Below are 18839 nucleotides of genomic sequence, written 5' to 3' on the forward strand. Positions count from 1 at the left end.
AATTTTCCCACTGGCCTCAGATTGGCCCCAACCCTGGCTCTTCCACTATTGTTTTGGCATCAGGACACTTTACCCATTGAAGGCTATGCTGGGGAGTTGCTCCAGCCATCTAGAGGATGAGGAGTCATGAAGAAAACTAAGGTGTCATTCTGACACTAGCATTTCCAGACACATGAATGAGGTCAAGATGGCTCCGCATTCAAGAGCACTGGCTGTTTTCTAAAGAGTTTCAGATTTGGTTCCATATGGCATTTCCTAGAGAATTTTCTGTCCTCCTTGGACACTACACACATGTGGTGCATAGAGCTAAATGCAGGTCAGTCACATAAGATTGGAAACAAATTAAAAAAAAAACTTTAAAAAAATCATGAGAAATAATAGTTGTCTGAATTCCTTAAAGTGGTATTTGCAGGGTGTGTGTGTGTGTGTGTGTGTGTGTGTGTGTGTGTGTGTGTGTGTGAATAGAAGTGTATAACTAAAAAGGTAGAATGCTCAAATCTCATTGTATCCTAAAGTCCTCTAAAGGAGCTGCTAGAAAGAGATCTCCTAGTATAACCCCTACCCCAGCCCCCTATGCTCCCCATTCCCCCAACCCCTCCAACTCCCGCCAGTGACCATTCGATAGACCTGCTCTGGGAGCCTGCCATCACATATGAGGACAACACTATGTAGACTAGGCTGGCCTCAAACTCACAGAGATAAACCTGCCTCTGCCTCTAAAGTGCTAGGATTACATGTGTGTGCTACCATGATCAGCAATATCTTTCAAAATGTTTATGTGAAAAATAAAATCAAGCACACATTGTGATAAGGTCCTCTAGAGAAATAAAAACAACAGAATTAACATGTATTATAAAGGGAATTTATTAGCTTGGCTTACACAATAGCTGCTGAGTCCAAAATGCTGGACACCTAATCAGTTTCAGTTTGGTGCTGAAGTTGTGTAGGATTCCAGAGAGCCCGTGGTCTTCAGTAACCTAGCTTCTGATATAAGGAAAAACAAAAACAAGAACCAAAACAAAGCAAAAATATAGCATTTGCAGTCATTCTGCTCAGCTTGGCTACAGGCCATATGTGACATTGAAACATTTTATATCAGAATTTAATTTTCCAGCCCCATTGATAACATTTCAGTACTTAGTGGCTACCTGTGGGTGGTGCAAGTAGTGGGAGAGATGAGATATGACCATTTCAATTGTTACAGAATGTTCTTTTGAAAGACTTTATCCTTGACCAAACATTATCCATTCTTAGCTTATTTTCCTTCCTTCCTTCCTTCCTTCCTTCCTTCCTTCCTTCCTTCCTTCTTCCCTTCTTTCTTTCTTTCTTTCTTTCTTTCTTTCTTTCTTTCTTTCTTTCTTTCTTTCTTTTCTTGAGACAGGGTTTCTCTGTGTAACAGAGTCCTGGATCTGCTGGACTTGCTTTGTAGCCCAGGTTGGTTCTTCAATTCACAGAAATCCACTTGCCTCTGCCTCCAGAGTGCTGGGATCAGAGGTGTGTGCTACCACACCTGGCTTCCTATTTGTATTTAAGAAAATTTATATGGAAATAGAATAGCTAAAATGAAGCCTAGTGTCCTGGCCCATACCTTAATCTTAACACTTAGGTGGCTGAAACAGGAGGGTTATGAGTTCAAATCCAGCCTGGGTTACATGTTTTATGTTTTGTTTGTTTGTTTTATTTTATGGCAGTGCTGAAGTTGAATCAGGGCTTTAGGATTATCAGGAGACACTTTCCCACTGAGCTGTGTTCCCAGCCGTGTGGGCTCCATAGTGAAATCCTGTCTGAATAATAGCAACAAACAACAAAAACAGTAACAGTGAAATGGAAGTAACTGGAATAAAAAAGTAACAATGTTAACTCAGTTTCCAAGATTCTTATAGATAAATGGTAGAATGAATTTGGGTAAACTATCTTCATAATAGTAATTACTACTTCAAAACCAAAAATAAAAAAATCTAAGTGTAGAAATACCTTTATTCTTCACACACGCGCACACACACACACACACACACACACACACACACACACACACACACACACAAAGCTGAGCCTGTACCAAGCCTTTAATTCATTCTGCTCCTGAGATCTAAGCCTAATTCAATGATGTAATTAAAAGTTCCATTTTAGTGAATGTAATCATTTCCTGTTAAATCCAAATATTTAACATTTTATGAAAATCCCCTGGCACATTTCCTTGATGATAGATGGGTAGAAATTTTTAATTATCCCTTTAGCTTTAGAGGAAGTTATAATGGAGACTTTAGAAAAAGCCCTAAGTGAATCCCTTAAAAGGTATAAAGCTAGGCAAGGGACCAGCCCATTCGAAGATAGGGAATCACTCACAGGAACTTAACTCACTCGTATTGTTGTATAAATACAAGCCATTGGAGCACCTCCCACAGAGTGTCTAAAACTCTCTGTCACCAAAAAGTGAGTGTACTCTGGCTTCAGTAAATGATGCAACTTTGAATCAGCAAGAAAACTGCCAGACAATGCAGCAGTTTTAGCTATTTAAGCAAACCAACCAATCAAGAATGGATATACATATACATATACATATACATATACATATACATATACATATACATATACATATACATATACATATACATATACATATACATACATACATACATACATACATATATATATATATATATATATATATATATATATATACACATACATATATTTCCATCTAAGCCAGGCAAGAATACAAATATTTGACACTCACCTTAAATATCTTGTTAAGGAAACTGAGGTGGATGTATCGGTTAGTCTGAGGTTATTGACAGATAGTTCAGGAGTTATGAGCACTTGCTGTTCTCCCAGAGATTCCCAGCACCCCCATGGCATCTCACAGCCATCTATGACTGCAGTCCCATGGGACCTGATGCCCTCTTCTGGTGTGCAGAAGTACATGCAGAAAAAAACCTATATACAGAAAATAAATACATTTTGTTTTTGTTTTGCTATTTTAAAAAAATTTATTACTATTATTTGTGTTTTATTTTTTTTGTTTGTTTTTGTTTTTGAGACAGAATTTCTCTCTGTAGCACTGGCTGTACTAGGACCAGGGTGGCCTCAGAGCCAGTGATCTGCCTGCCTCTGCCTCCCCAGTGCTGGGATCATTGCCTCACAAAATAAAATAAATAAATCTTAAAAAAAGAAAGTAAGAAAGAAAAGAGAAAAGAAAACACCTTTGAAAACTTAAACAATAGCAGTTTAAACAAAGATGAAAACACTATTTTTTTTGCATGTACATTGTAGAGTCTTTTATAATCCAGGGCTGGAATGGGGATTCACAGTTATCAGAAACTCACTCTTTCTGTTCTGTACCTCTTAGACCATGACCTCCATTGCTAAGTGTGCTTTTCCTGCTCACAAAGCACCTGTGTAGCTCTACTCACAGCCAAGCTGTAAGAAAAGATGATTATGGTGCCCTTTCTTCCCATCAACGTTTTTTGAAGATCCCCCTGACAACTTGTACTGGCAGCCTTGGCTGTCTCTACAGGAAGTCCATCAGCAAACACTATCATTTGTAAAGGCTTCTGGTTACAACAAGTATTACGTTTATCATAAACTCGAAGGAAATACATTTTTAGAAGTTTGACTTATAATCTCCATTAACAACAAGGTCATGTTTATACAAAAAGGAATAGGGGGTGGAAAGCATTAGTAATCATTGGAGATTTGCTGGCCACATTTCAAACTATCCCATGATTTTATTTATGAGTCACAACATAAGCCGAGTGGTTGAAGAGCTGTGTTCTTCTGATGTTTTAGTTTAAAAAATTCTGAACCGGGCATGGTGACACACACCGGCAATCCCAGAACTTGGGAAGTGGAAACAGGAGGATCAGGGGTTCAGGTACTGAATGACCTTGAGAATGTGCAACTACGTAGAGAGTTTGGGATTAGTCTTGGGCGCATGAAGCCTCGGTCAAAATAGGGAGTAGATACACGGAACTTCCAAGTTGAGGCGAATGGCTCACCTCTGTAACTTCAGCACTCGAGAAGCAGAGACAGGAGAATTGTGAGTTCCAATTTAACCTGGGCCAAAAAATGAGGGTGTCTACTAGCCTACACCACTTAAAAAAAAAAAAAAGACAGGAAAAAACAAAGGAAATGGAATATTTTGTGAGCAAATTCTAAACATACCAAAAATGCTCCACTTTCTGTGTTTAAGTCTTAATTAGATTGTTCAGTAGTGGGAGAACACGGACGAAGGAGCACACAGAAGAACTTCCAGACCTTGAATTTTCTGTGGTTAAAGAACTGTATTAAGACAGGATTTGAATGATTATGGCCATATAATTAAAAGAAGCTCTGTAGTTTATTCATATTTTAAGACTACATCTCAAGTAGTTATCATGTAAGAAAAACCTGTAATTTTTTATTTCCATTCAAAAATAAAAAAGGCACGGTTTCTTTTAAAATTTATGTATGATGACCATCTGAATGGGACACTGAAAATGCCAGGCTTGTCTTTAGTCTTTAGGACTGGATACATGTCTGGTCTGCAATGTGGTTTTCAGAAAGAGATGCAGAGAACACGGGGAGTACACAGAACATTCTCGTTATCCACGAATCATTGTCTCCCTCTTTTTTTTTTTTTTAAGATTTATTTATTTATTTTATTGTATGTGAGTACATTGTAGCTGTCTTCAGACACACCAGAAGAGGGCATCAAATCCCATTACAGATGGTTGTGAGCCACCATGTGGTTGCTGGGAATTGAACTCAGGACCTCTGGAAGAGCAGTCAGTGCTCTTAACCACTGAGCCATCTCTCCAGCCCTCATTGTCTCCCTCTTAAACATCCACACTCTGACCCAAATGGTGATATGGAATGAAGAAAAGCAGCTGCAGGATCTTGTGTGTAAGCATCCACATAGGATTTCCTGTCTCCGGGATGGCTTTTACACAGGTGTTAACCTGTGACTTCATAAGGTCTCCCAACAATTTTCCTGCATATCCTTTAAATTTTTAAAAAAATGAAATTGACTAATCCAATTAAGTATATACACAACATCACATGCGATTACTTATGTTATTAGATGAATTATGCTGCCACTGAGGTGCTTTTCTGTTGTAAGTCAGGGATCTCTTTATGTTGACTGGACTCAGGGGATCCTACTGCCTCTGTGCTTAATTTGTGACTGATTTTTAATAACTATTTTGGGAAAATAGTTCAAATTCTGTTACCTTACTTGGAAGTATGCAAGGCCTATACAATGCGTGTATATATTGTCATTTTGTCCTATTCACCAGATTCTTCTTCCTCCTTTCTGCTTTTCACCCTCCTCCTCTTCTTCCTCTTCATCCTCCTTCTCATCTTCCTCCTCCTCCTTCCTTCTAAGACAAGGTCTTACCTGTAGACCTGGCCAGCATGGAACTTGCTACACAGACCAGAACCTCCTGTTTCTGACTTCCCAGTGCTAGGATTAAAAGCATTTGCCACCACATTAAAAGTATGGGCTGCCACACCTGGCCCATTCACCAAATTATTTAGCATTTCATATACATACGACACAGGAATATTGAACAAATTTACAAAAAACCTTATTTTGTGTGTATGGGTATGAACCAGGTAGCCGTCTGATAGACACAGAGGCCAGAAGAACTGGAACTGGCCAACATGTAGTTGATGAGTCGCTCTACCAAGAGCAGCAGGTGCTGTTAAGCTCTGAGCAAACGTTACTCTTTAGTCATTCACTAATTGAAAGGTTTATTGATTAGGCGGTAGAAACTCGAAATGTAAAGAAGCAGGTCAAGATGTCTGTCCTGAAGGAACAGCCTGTCCACTGTTGTCCAAAGCAACTGAATTGTAAGGGGATCTTATTTCTATGGCCAGACCTTCTTCCAGTTCTAAAATCTGTCTACCTGAACTTCCTAAACTAATGACTATCGGTTTTCCAAAACCTCATCCCTTCAAGCAAGAATCCAAGAATAGCAGGGCAGCGGTGGTGCATGTCTTTAAAACCTAGGGAGGCAGAGGCAGGCAGATCTGTCTAAGTTCGAGGCCTGATTTATAGAGTGACTTCTAGGATAGTCAAGGATACAGAGAAACTCGTTTGCCCCCCCCCCCCCCCCACCTATCCCACCCTCGAAAGAAAGCAAGAAACAGAAAAGAACAGGAAAGAAAAGAAAGAAAAAAGAAAGGAAGAAAGGAGGAGAGAGAGGGGGGGAAAAAAGATCTAAGAATAGGCTTGAACTCTTCTGGTTGGATTTAAGAGGCTCATCACCTAACCTTTGCCTTACAACATTTTTGTCAGCCAGTGAGATCCAGTTCCACACACCGCATCCGGGAGGAGCTGTGCTAGCCCTCTGGGAGTTTATAATTAAGTTCAGTGTGTGGAGGATGGAAGGGGAGGGAAATGGCATATAATTACAGAGTTCTGTTGGTGAGCGCCTGCCGGGATAAGTGGCAGAAGTAAGAGAAGCGGATAAAGCTTTCCGCGTTCTCAAACAAAAGTCGCTCAGAAGTGCCTGGAGGAACCAGGGAACGAGGTGTGCCAGGCTCTCTTTCTTTTGAGTGTAGCCAGACCCCGGCTTGCAGGGCTTCTGCTGGAGGTGCGCTGCCACTGCCCCCTGGTCCTCTGGGTCTGGGCCGCAGTCCCGGGGGCGGCCTCGGAGGACCCTCCGCCAGCGCGCACGGAAGTGCGGCCGGCCTTCTCCGGTGGGAGGCCACCGTGAGCGCGACTTCCTCTTTCGGTGGGGCGGCCCGGCCTCTCCGGCTCCTCCTCCTCCCGGGCCTCCTCCCCTAGCCGGGGCAGCTCAGGGCCCCGAGGTACGGCGCTCGCCCCGCCACTTCTCAGAGCCAGGCACCGCGGGAGCCAGCGACAGAGCCGGAGTCCCGCGTCCGACACTGCGCCTCCTGGGTGGCTGCCCGGCTCAGCCTCGCGCCTCCCTGCCGCCCCGCCGCCCTTGACCGCAAGCGCACCGCATAGCACGGCAGTTCGGGCGCGGAGGCGGCGGGCCGCGGCCACGGTGCACTGGGACAGGGATTGTAGACTTTCCGCTCCGCGCCCCGCGCTCGCCCCGGCGATGGCTGATCCCGGGCGGCTGCTGCTACGCCCTCGCCCCGGTGGCCTCCTGCTCCTGCTGCTCGGCCTCCTACTGCCCTTCGCCGGCTCCTTCAACCTGGACGTCGAAAGCCCCGCCGAGTACGCCGGCCCCGAGGGAAGTTACTTCGGATTCGCCGTGGACTTCTTCGTGCCCAGCACGTCCTCGTAAGTGGCCGCGCTTGAGTCCCCAGGCGCCCCCTCCCCCACCGCGCGCCCTCACCCAGCAGATCCGCACCCAGCCGCTGGCTCCAGGGTCCTCCCGGCCCCAAACCGGCCTAAGCTCTCCAATCCCGCGGCTGGCCCAGGACCGGCATGGATGAAACGTTTGTGGGGATGACCTTACCTGGCACTCAGCATCCACTTTCACCCTGTCCCCAACTTCTTCTGATTGGCTGGGGACAGTGGGAGAGAGCTTTGAAGGAGCTCTGTTAAACATCCAGGAAAAGTAAGAAATTTGTACAGGCTTGTTCTGCGGCACTTTTGGCCGTCCCTGTCGTTTCGTGACCTGCTTCACTTGGTCCCAGAATTTTTTTTTCCTCCCGTACCAGTTAGCCGCTTCCTAGTGCTTTTTGCTCTCTTGCCTTCGTCTGATTCTCATTCTCTCTCTCTCTCTCTCTCTCTCTCTCTCTCTCTCTCTCTCTCTCTCTCTCTCTCTCTCTCTCTCCCTCTCTCTCTCTCTCTCTCTCTCTCTCTCTCTCTCTCTCTCCCTCCCTCTCTCTCTCTCTCTCTCTCCTCCCCCATTCCTCTTCTAGACACTCCGATGACTAAAGTGTCCAAATTGTTGCACTAAATTGTAAAGGACTGTTTGCGCATTTGAGGTCCACCAGATGAATGGAATACATCATCTGCTCCTTTCCTAGTCCACTATTTAGGTCATTGTTCAGCCAGAATGAGGGTGTTTGCTGAGTTTTCACTCGCTGCAGGTCACTTCACTACTGAAGGACTCAGCAGGTCACGTAGGCTTCCAAATTACCCACGTCCCATGTTGCAACGTCCTGAGGATTTGTCACGGTTATTGTTCGTTTTTGGATTAAAGTTGTCTTTGACTCAACGCGGGCATCATTTGCATCCCTACTAGTGTTAGAAACCCTGATTTAATTAATGTTTTTTGATGTCTATCGTTTTTTCAAATAAACGGTTCCTTTGGCTATTTCTTAGTGCTCACAAGGGGTAACAACACATTTTTCTTACCACATTCTCCCCACCCTCCAAGATTTCGTTTTGGGGAGGCGCAAAGTGGGGTAGGTGATATAAGCTTCATTTGAAGGTGACCTAAGTATTTGTCTGAGGTTGTTAGGGCAGCCTTCAGGATTTGTCACTGTTTCCCTGAACACTGCTGAGTACCATTGGTACCAGTCCTTAAACCAATACGTAGCTTGGGTGGGACTGGCAAAAATCGACATTGTTTATGTAGCTCACAGATTGATTCACACTGACAATGCTTTCTGTTAGACCTGAGCTCACATAGCACTGATTGCAGATACCTAATTACTCACGCCTTAAGTGCTTGATCTCGTTGTGGGGATAGAATAGAACTTGGGATCCTACCAGGGGCCCAGACTTCTGAGTCTGAGCTACAGCCACATCCTCTCTGTCTGATCATTTTAGTTAGCTCAGTATTTAAAAGTTTCAACTATTCATTTTTTTTTTAGGTGTATGCTTTTTATATCCTGGGCACTGTACTTGCTCCCAGGGTGCATCCTTTAGATTGAGTTATACAGAAATTTTCTGACTGAAAATATGTGCTTTTCTGTACATCAGGAATTAGCATTTAAATACTTCAGAGTGGACGGAGTGTTTTGGAAATGCTAATGATTCCTTTTACTGTTATTAATTTAGTTGTTTTTCACTTCTGTCAGTCTATGGCAAAGATTTAGTATCCAAGATACATGGCAGGAACACGACAGGTTTGCAAGCTTCTAAATGTTCCCCCACACGCCCCCCCCCCATGGAAAACAGCAATTTTGAGCTGGTGGTGATATTTACTATTGTTGATTGCAAAGAATGTAACTAATCTTTGGAAAACATATGGCCAGTGGCTATGCTATGAGCTCATATATTTACACGATCTCTTGTTTACAGGAACTTGTGCATGAGTTTAAATAGTAAGATAATGTGAAACTTGAGAGATTGCATGTTTTTGCATTTTGAAACAGTTACCAGCAACTTTGGTATCAAGAGACCAGCCTAACATAAAAAAGAAAGCAACTTTGAGGTGTCCTCTCCCCCAGTACACCTAAACAAAGGTTTATACTTACCTTTTCAGATTAAAGGAAGATTATTACAAAATTATACTTAACCTTAAAATAGAAAAAAACAAAAACAAACAAAATTCCAGATAGTAGTGGCACATGCTTAAATCCTAGCACTCTGAAAGCAGAGGCAGGTGGATCTTTGAGTTCAAGTCCAGCCTGGTTTACAGAAAGAATTCTGGGATAGCCAGGACGACAGGGAGAAACCCTGTCTTGAAAAGCCACCCACCTCATCTACCAAAACCCCAACCAAACAAAATTATGCTTAATCCCAAGAAAGGAACCCATAAATTCAGCAAGCATCAGAATCCATATTGTGTTTTATCAGCATCAATTGCATATGTTGATATTTAATTTTTTCATTTCTCTCTCCCTCTCTCTCTCTCTCTCTCTCTCTCTCTCTCTCTCTCTCTCTCTCTCTCTCTTTTTCTCTGTGTAGCCCTGGCTGTCCTGGGATCATTATGTAGACCTGGAACTCAGAAATCTGCCTGCCTCTGTCTCCCAAGTGCTAGGATTAAAGGTATGTGCCATCATGCCTGACTTACCATAAACTTTTAAAGGAAAACTATGTATTCAAGTGTTTGTTAATGGAAAAAATTTTTGATTAATGAGGAGAGGAGCTGTGATTCCCACACATTCCAATTTCAGGAATCTAAGTACTATGGAATGCTCTCACTTCTCCTTTTTCTTGTAATGGATTATGAGTGATCAAATCATCTTTATATTGCTATGGGAATGAATGCATCGGTACTCGTTAAAAAGGAGATTTGGGGATGAAACTGGTCACTGTGGTATACACCTGTAATCTTAGCACTTGAGAGGTAGAGGCAGGAGGATCAGGAGTTCAAGCCCCAGCTAGGTCCTGTGTTCCAAGCCTGCCAGGGTAACATGATGCCCTCTCTCCAAACGGAAAATGCCCTAGTTTCAAGTTCTTTATGTCCATTAGAAACAATATTGCAATAGCTGTGGATCACGGAAAAGGCCCTAGTTTCAAGTTCTTTATCTCCATTAGAAACAATATTGCAATAGCTGCAGATCAGTTAGCCTGAATTAGCCTTGTTAACTAGTTTTGGCTAAAAATGAATTATATTTGCATCAAGAGGTGTTGGTGGCACCTCCGTTTCTATTAATGGAGTCCTCCTTTCTCTGTTGCCCTGGAGATCATTTCACATTCCTCCCTCTCATTTTCTATTTTACTTCGTCTCTCCTACTACACTCCTCTGAGATTAGTCACTGCTTAGTCACCAGAGGACTTAGAATCTCTTCCTTGTTAATGTTTCCTTGCTTCTAGCTTTGCTCTCTGCCTCTGCTTCTTACTTGAGCCTGGGTTGGGACTGCTCAGAGCTTCTTGACTTAGTCTGCCTATTATTTGTTGGCTAGACCCGCAAAACCTATTCTATGTTTCTACTGGTTTTATATTTCCGAAACTTTTCCTTTTAAATCTTGATATTCTGTTGATAGATCCTTTGAGCAGCAGTTCCACTGGCAGAGGAAATCCAAACCCAGAGGAAGGCCTCATGAAGGAAATTTTAAAAAATTTCCATGTTGTAACCATTGTCACAATTAACCTTAGAAAATGACTGAAAGTGGTGGTAGTTACCTGAGGTCCCAGCACTCAGGAGCCTGAGGCAGGAGAGGATTGACAGACGTTTGAGGCCAGCCTGGGCTATAGAGTGACTTCCAGGATGGATAGCTTTGGCTACAGAGTGAGACCTGATCCCCAAAACACACTCCCCACCTCCAAAAAAAAAATACTTCAACATGTTTTCATAAACTTGAATGTGACTGGTACTGTGTTGGTTAATTTTTCTCCATCATAAATAATACATCTGGTTAAACTACAGTCTTTATTACTTGGAAAGCCAACCTTAGGTCTATTACTTTTGGTAAGATCTTAGGTTTATTGGGTGGATGTGATGGTGGATGCCTGAATTCCCAAGCCCTGGGGAGGCAGAGGCAGGGAAATGCTTGTGAGTTCCAGGGAAAATGTATGAGCTGTGGTAGTTACCGTTTCCGTTTTATTTTATGTGGTTGTTGACCTGAAGCATATATTTGTAGAGCAAATCTGAAACTTGAATTACACCTCAGCTATTTTGCACACATTTCCTTTTTATGTATACGCATAGTATATTTTCAGGAGTTCCCGTTGGCCACCCCAGAGTCAGCTCCATATATGAAACAAGCTTTATCTTGGAAAGGTCAATGCTGAAAGCAGCCAAAGAGCTTAGTTCATTTGGAAAGTTTGGAAATGTACTTGTCATTGCTTGGCCCGCTGCCCTGCTTGGTAGCCAGACTTCATTCTATGAAGCAACTGCTCTTTCTGTTCTGCACTGGATAGGAAGTGCAGCTCAAGGGCATGCTCACAGTGTCCATGGCTTTGTCTCTTTCCCTTCTTCCTCTTCCCACCCCCACCCAAACTGCTTTTTCCTTCCCATCTCTTGCCTTCCACTTCTCTCTCTCCCTCTCTTCCTTTCTTTGCCTGCCGCTTCTTAGCATCCTCCCACTTGGCATCACATGAATAGCATGCTCATTTCTGGAGTCCTAAGGAGGCATCAGTACAAATAAATCGAGTTATCACACAGTGCTAGTGAAGATGTGGCCCTTGGTCATGTTCTTGGGCAAACTTTGTTTTGGAGTGAGCTAGAGTCAGCAAGGAGAACGCTGAAGGCATGTTGGATCTTATGTTGCTTAGCTTCAAAATATACATGCTCTTCAGTGAGATCTTTCCAGCCCCGTGCAAACTTGAGCTGGCCCCCACCTGTCCGCTTTGCCAGGAACTGCTGGGAGCCAGCTTTCCTGCCCTTTGCTTTTCCTCTTTTCCTTTGAGTTAATGACTTGAGCATTAAGGGCTCTTTGAGAAGACCAAGGGAAGAAAAGGTCCTTAAAGGCAGACTTTAAATTACTTCCTATTTCATTAGGAAGTATCTTATTAATTACATCAACCACTGTTTTGATTGCTAATGGTATCATCACGTACTGTTTGGAAGCTTTCAGATACTGTCTGTTTTCATTTATCTACTGGCCACCTGGGAAAGAATTTAAGTAACGACAGAGCATTGTACCTCTGTTCTGGAGAACTGAGAACAGAGATTTCAAGTGACTCCTCTAGCTGACTTGCCTTGTTTGTGAGTCCTCCCATCCTGTTTGCACTGGGTGGTGCCACTTGTTACACTGCAAACAACTTTTCTATTCTGTTGCCTCTTTTACTATACTTGGACTGCTGCAGTCCACAGACAGGTTTAGTTAACTTTTAAGTAACATTATTTGCTTTTTATAAAGTGTTTCATTGGTGGGCTTTTGGGTTGTTTTTTTTTTTTTGTAGCATAAATAACTTTCTTCTTCCTCCTTTTCTTCTTCTCCTCCTCCTCCTTCTTGTAACTGTGACCTTTCTATGCCTGCCCCAGTTCTCAAATAATGCCTCCTCTGAGTCTGAGTGGCACATCCCCTGCACTATTCTCTTTCCCAGAGTCCCGCCCCACCCCCCTGTTCTCTCTGTCCAGAAGTCCCACCTTATTATTCTGCCTTTTGCTATAGGTCATAGACTTTTTATTTCAACCAATCAGATGTGTCTTAGGCAGGCAAGGAAGGATAGAGATACACCTTCACAAAGTGTACACCACATCCACCATCTCTTCCTCTTCCTCCTCCTGCTCCTCTTCCTTTTCTTCCTCTTTCTCCTTCTCTTCCTGGTCTCTCTGTGTAGCCCTGCCTGTCCTGGCACTCACTCTATAGACCAGGCTGGCCTCTAACTCAAAGATCTGCCTATCTCTGCCTGCCAAGTGCTGGGATTAAAGGCGTGCACTGCAGCAGCCCAGCTTCCTCAATATGTAACTTCCTTTTAAGATTCTTTACTTTTCCCAAAAAGTAACAAATATCACACTGATATTTGCATTAAAAAAAGCTGTTAATCATATTTTTAGTTTTTTTATTGTTTTTTAATCATTAACTTGGGGTTTGACCCTGACAGTTCTCCCATGTTCCTTCTTTATTATTCTATTTATGTGTTTCACCAGTGGGCAACAGTGCACATGAGGGGTGTGTAGGGATGTGTGTTGAACATCAATATTAGCTCTTCTAATTACCATCCTTTCATGCCTGTGATGTGCGGTCAGTCTGATGAAAGCAGCAGCTTGGTTCCTGGACTCCTGGCAAGCACTCAGGCTGTGTGCTGCCCATAGTGACATTTTGTTCAGTGCTCTCCCACTGTGCCCTTTATTCAGCTTTAGCCAGAGACCGTCCCCTAATAACCGAGGAGTGCTCTCTGTTTTACAGTGGCCAAGCCAAGACGATATCTGAAGTACAAAATTAAATAGAATTGTTACATAAGGAAATTATTTTAAGGACAATTTAAATAATCGAATGAAAGTATGGTTTCTTTGACCCAAGAGCTGTCGGAGTACTTTCGAAGTGACTTATTGGTATGTAGTTGATGTAAGACAGAGACCTATGGCTAATGAATGTGTTGTTACCTGCTCAGGCAGAAGTGAGTTAGAGCCTCACATTCTAATAAGCACTTCTTCATAAGTAGTAATGAATAGTTTTGAAAAAAATTATAGAAGGCTCTGAAAAGAAATGTGCAAAAGACACTCCAGAAGTGAGTTGCTTGTGGGTGTCAAGGCAAATCTGGGAGCAGCTGTTCTGACTTAGAACCTCATTGGTCCACACACTAAGGGCTCATGTATATCTGTGCTCTGATGGCCACTTTAAGAACTCCGAAGGAAGGAACCAAGTCCTTCAAGGTGGAGACTTTGACAAGCAGAGCATAGATAGTCCCAAGTAATCAGATCACTAGCTCCTTTATGACTCAGCCATCTCCTGATCTCAAAGCTTGCATTTCAGTCTTCATGTGGTGAGAGAAAAAGGCAGAGCATAGGAAATACCGGATAGATCATCACCTCAATGTTAGGTTAGGGGAAGGGATGTGTACTAGAGTTGACAGCATTGCGTGGAGGGAGAAGGAACTGGGCTCCCCACTCCATCCCCAGTAGAAGGACAACATCCCACAGAGACTTCCCTCTGTGTTAGTTACGTTTCTGTTGCTGTGTTAAAACACCAAGGCCAAAATCAACTTAAAAAAGGGAAAGTTCATTTGGGCTTACGGTTCCAGAGGCAAAGTCCATACAGGGGTGGAGGCATGGTGGGTGGTTGGCCTAAGAAGCTGAGAGATTAACATTTTGACTCCGAACTCAAAGTAGAAAGAGTGAACTGATGTGGGGTGAAGTTATGTACTCTTCAAGTCCCTTCCCCTGGATACACATCCTTCAGCAAGTCTACATTCACTAAAGTTTCCATAACTGCTCCAAATTTCTTAGACCACTGACTGGGGTCTAAGTGTTAAAATACCTGAGCCTATGAGCAGCTATTCTCACTCAAACCACAGCATTCTCTCTTTTGAGATTTTGTCCCAGTTCCCCAATGATGAAACCACTGGTCAGAAAATCACAGTCCATGGACCACATCTCTCCACTGCCTGCCTTTGTAAATAAAGTTTTATTAGAACCCCAAAAGAAAAGCAATGCACTTGCCTGAATTATTCTCTTTCTCAGAGTGCATTGGAAATATTGTAGATAAAAACCAACATTTATGGTATCTCTTCCTCCACCCCACTGCCCCCAAAAAAAGTTTTCTCAAAACCCCATTCTCAAAAAAAAATGTTTTTTGAGAGAGGGTTTCATGTAGCTCAGGCTGGCTCTGAATGTATCACAAAGCGTTATGTAGCCAAGGTTGGCTTTGAGCTTCTGACCCTCCTGTCTCCTGTATGATGCCATTATGGGCATGTGCCATCACACCTGATTTTAGTTGGTACTAGGGGTTGAATTTAGGACTTTTTTTTTTTTTGTTTTCTTTGTTTGTTTTTGCAAACTAGGCAAAGCACTCTATCAAATGAACTACACCTCCTGCTCACTTTGCCTGGTTTTGTGGTACTAGAGGTCCAACCTCAGGCTTTGGTGGTGCTAGTCAAGGGCTGTGCCACTCAGCTGCGTGTCCAGACTTGTGGCTACATTTTTGATCTAATTGAGAGGAAAACATACACACGCACACACACACACACACACACACACACACAAGACACACACACACACACGCACACGCACACACACACACACACACACACGCACGCACGCACACACACACACACACACACACACACACACACACACTTTATGTATTTACAGCTAGATTTGCCCTGGTAAATTTCTATACTTATAGCAAAACCCCATATTCTAATTTGCCTATGCTAATCAAGTTCTGAAAGAATACAGGGTATTGTAATGACAAGGAATTTCTTTATCTGGTGGGTGATACAAATCTCACGCTCAACCCTATATATATATATATATTTTTTTTCTTTTTTTTTCTGTGAAAGAAAGATTCTTGCTGAGTGACAATAAAGCTGATTTCTTAGTCAGAATCATTGCTATGATGGGAGAAAGCCAGCACTGGTGTTTTATACTGCTGCCAAACATGACTACATAAAGATTTATTAAACAGGGTGTGGCTTGGTTTGGAGTTTAATTTGGAGTTTGAATGTGTGGGTTTCAAGATAAGTAAGGGATACTTACTACCTAGCAGTCCACAAAGCAGCCCTCTTTTTTGGTCTAGCTGAGATCTGACTGATACTACCCAGAATAAGGGAGGTTGAACTGATTTTAAAAAGTTACGATACGTGCATCTTATATCTACGATGTACATTGGTTTGTAATTGTAAGTTATACTTTGCGAGCACTTAAGTGACTTGTCTAGCCAGATGGAACGGTGGAGATGGGCAGTATCTATGGAGTGCTGCTTCCTTCTCTACCGGTCTCTCTGCATTTGCTAAACTAATCTGTCAGTTCCTTGAAAAGCAAGGTGGAGAGTTTCTTTTTCTCCCTTCTCCCTCAAAACTTACTTACTCTTGTCTGTCTTCTATACCAACTCCTCCTGGGTACAGGTCTCCATTTTGTGTTGGGACTTACAGACAGAGGGATGGGACAGACTGAGAACTGAGTTCATGTTTTTCTGGAATCTGCCTTCCTCTCCCCTACTTGCTCGAATAGCACGTAGAATGTGAAGAGTTGGATGGTGTTTTTCTGTTTTCCCCATTTCTATGTTAAAGCCTAGGTGCTATCTCTCCCTGTTCATTCTGTTCACAGTATTTCTTAACTCTTTCTCCATCTCCCTTGGCTAATGGAGCTCACCATCCCCTCCCTGAGCTTTCTTTGTTCCATTTTTTTTCTTTTTCTTTAATTCTCCAAAGTCAAGAGAGTTCCGTCTCCTAAGGGTTTAAATGGAACTGAGAAAAAACAGATGGTTTTCCTATGTGTGAAAGGGACTTTATGATTTAGCTTTTGCCAGGCTCCAGGCTGTTATTTTGGGCCACTCCTAGCTTGCTCTCTCTGCTTAGCAATACCCCTTGTCTCTTCTGTCCTGGAGACTAAGTTCTTTCCTACCCAGGATCATTATGCAGTGCTTAAGGAGTCCCACCCACCTCTTCACCCTCCTTCCTTCCCTCCTCTCCTACAGCTCTCTCCCCTGAGCAGGCTCCTCTCAGTCCACTGTGCTATCTCCAGAGATCATTTCCTCGACTGACTACTCTATCTCTAAAGATCCCCCTTTCCGTTCCCCTGACACCTTCTTGGAGAGAGTTCCCTTTAACCAAAGGAACTCTTTTTCCTCCCTTCCATGAAAGTAACTTTCCTTTATCTAAGGAAGCTCTGCCCTCTTTACTCCCAAGAAATCATCTTCCTTAGCCAATTGTTGGTCTCCTTCAGAGTAATGTCGCATGATTTGTTTGCTGGCTTGGTTTCTTTGGAGAGGACAGTGTCTAGACCAGGCATCTTTAGTGCCAGAACTGAGCCTGATGCAGCAAATATGTTCAAGCTCCACATGATTTTTTGAATGAGAAGGAAACCAAAAGCTAGGCAGGAATGGAGGTACACATGCTTTTTATCTTAGTATCTGGAGGCAGAGACGGGGGGATCTCTGCGAGCTCAGAAGGGACAGAGTACAGTGTGTGTGTGTGTGTGTGTGTGTGTGTGTGTGTGAGAGAGAGAGAGAGAGAGAGAGAGAAGGAATGGAGGTACACATGGTTTTTTATCTTAGTATCTGGAGGCAGAGACTGGGGGATCTCTGGGAGCTCAGAAAGGACAGAGTACATTGAGAGAGAGAGAGAGAGAGAGCCTGGTATGGTGAACATGCATGGAGGTCAGAGGACGACTTTCAGGAGTTGGTTTTCTTTTCTACCATATAGTTTCTGGGAATGGAACTTAGGTCTTCAGACTTGGCAACAATCACCTTTACTACCTCACTGGTCCAAGAAACTGTATGAACTTAAAATGTATAGTTTGGGGTTAAGGAGATAGCTTAGTGGTTAAGAGCACTGGCTGTTCTTTTAGAGGACCCAGATTCAATCTCCAGCATCTACAAGTAGCTTACAACCATTTGTAACTTCATTTCCAGGGTATTAGTAAGCACTATCTTCTGAACTCAATAGGTGCAGGCATAAATACAGATATATACATGTAGGTAAAACACTCATATATATAAAATAAATAAATCTAAAAAATAAGATATACAGTTTGGATAATGTACATTTTAAGTGAATGCAAGAGAAATTATCTTATAGTGGGGAGATTAAGCCATCCAAAGTAGTTTTTTAAAAGTATTTGTGGGTAATATCAAAAGAATGTTTTGTCATAAATCATAATATAAATATTATACTTCGTGTCATTTGAAATATCACGTGGCCTTTGTGTTTTAGCAGGATGTTCCTCCTGGTGGGAGCCCCAAAAGCAAACACAACCCAGCCTGGGATTATAGAAGGAGGGCAAGTTCTCAAATGTGACTGCTCATCCAGCCGCCGGTGCCAGCCCATTGAATTTGATTCAACAGGTAAACCTTGACTCTGTTGTAGTCTCTTGATTTATGCCATTTGGTTGGTCCGTTGGTTTTGGAGACAGGGTCTCACTATGTATCCTTGACTAGCATGGAGCTTGTTATGTAGACCAGGTTGGCTTTGAACTCACAGAGATCTGCCTGCCTCTACCTTCTGACAGCAGTGATTAAAGGCTTGTGGCACCATATACTTACCTCATTTTATCTGTTTTCTTGTCTTGTTTTTATTTTTGTTTTAATGTAACAACAGAGCTGGGGAGATGGCTCAGTGTTTAAGAACACTCGTGGCTTTTGCAGAGGACTGGGGTTCAGTTCCCAGGATCCACTTGGCAGCTGACAAGCATTTGTAACACCCTTTCTGGGGGATCCAGTACCCTCTTCTGGCTCCAAAGGCACTGGTCATGCACATGGCACACATACATGTGTGTAGGCAAAACACTCATACACATAAATACAAGTCAATAAATCCTTTTAAAAAGTAACATGTAAGAAACATCATCACCCTACATCCATAGGGAGATGTCTGTATAAATAAATGATTGTATGTGTTTTGCTATAGCAATTCTGTGTATTTGGATGTCTTCCAACGGAAACTTACAGTGTCAATATGTAGACATTTTGGGAAAATCTATTAAGATAAG

At 42.8% G+C, this 18839-nt stretch overlaps 1 protein-coding gene and 1 long non-coding RNA gene across 7 annotated transcripts in view; one reads left to right on the forward strand and one right to left on the reverse strand.

Annotated features, from left to right (window-relative positions):
* Nucleotides 1-840: 840 nt before the first annotated feature.
* LOC134486402 (uncharacterized) lies at nt 841-9616 on the reverse strand. 2 transcript variants are annotated; one of them, XR_010065256.1, is made up of 3 exons: nt 7416-9616; nt 2738-2937; nt 841-984 (listed from the first exon to the last, which is right to left on the reverse strand). It is a non-coding gene; the product is annotated as an uncharacterized LOC134486402 (long non-coding RNA). The 2 variants fall into 2 exon arrangements; XR_010065257.1 differs by lacking the exon at nt 7416-9616 and adding an exon at nt 4165-4486.
* Nucleotides 6771-18839, forward strand: part of Itgav (integrin subunit alpha V) — an 88131-nt gene continuing 76062 nt past the window's right edge. Inside the window, exons 1-2 of one of the 5 annotated variants that reach the window (NM_001398692.1) lie at nt 6771-7237; nt 18065-18195. In NM_001398692.1, coding sequence (NP_001385621.1) covers nt 7053-7237; nt 18065-18195 — 316 coding nt within the window. In that variant the 5' untranslated portion in view covers nt 6771-7052. Of the gene's footprint in view, nt 7238-9781; nt 9845-18064; nt 18196-18839 lie in introns of those variants that run through there. The other 4 variants (NM_001398693.1, XR_010064599.1, XR_010064598.1 and 1 more) reach the window with 4 other exon arrangements.

This window comes from Rattus norvegicus, chromosome 3 (genome assembly GCF_036323735.1).
Source record: "Rattus norvegicus strain BN/NHsdMcwi chromosome 3, GRCr8, whole genome shotgun sequence".
In the NCBI taxonomy this organism is placed as follows: Eukaryota; Metazoa; Chordata; class Mammalia; order Rodentia; family Muridae; genus Rattus; species Rattus norvegicus.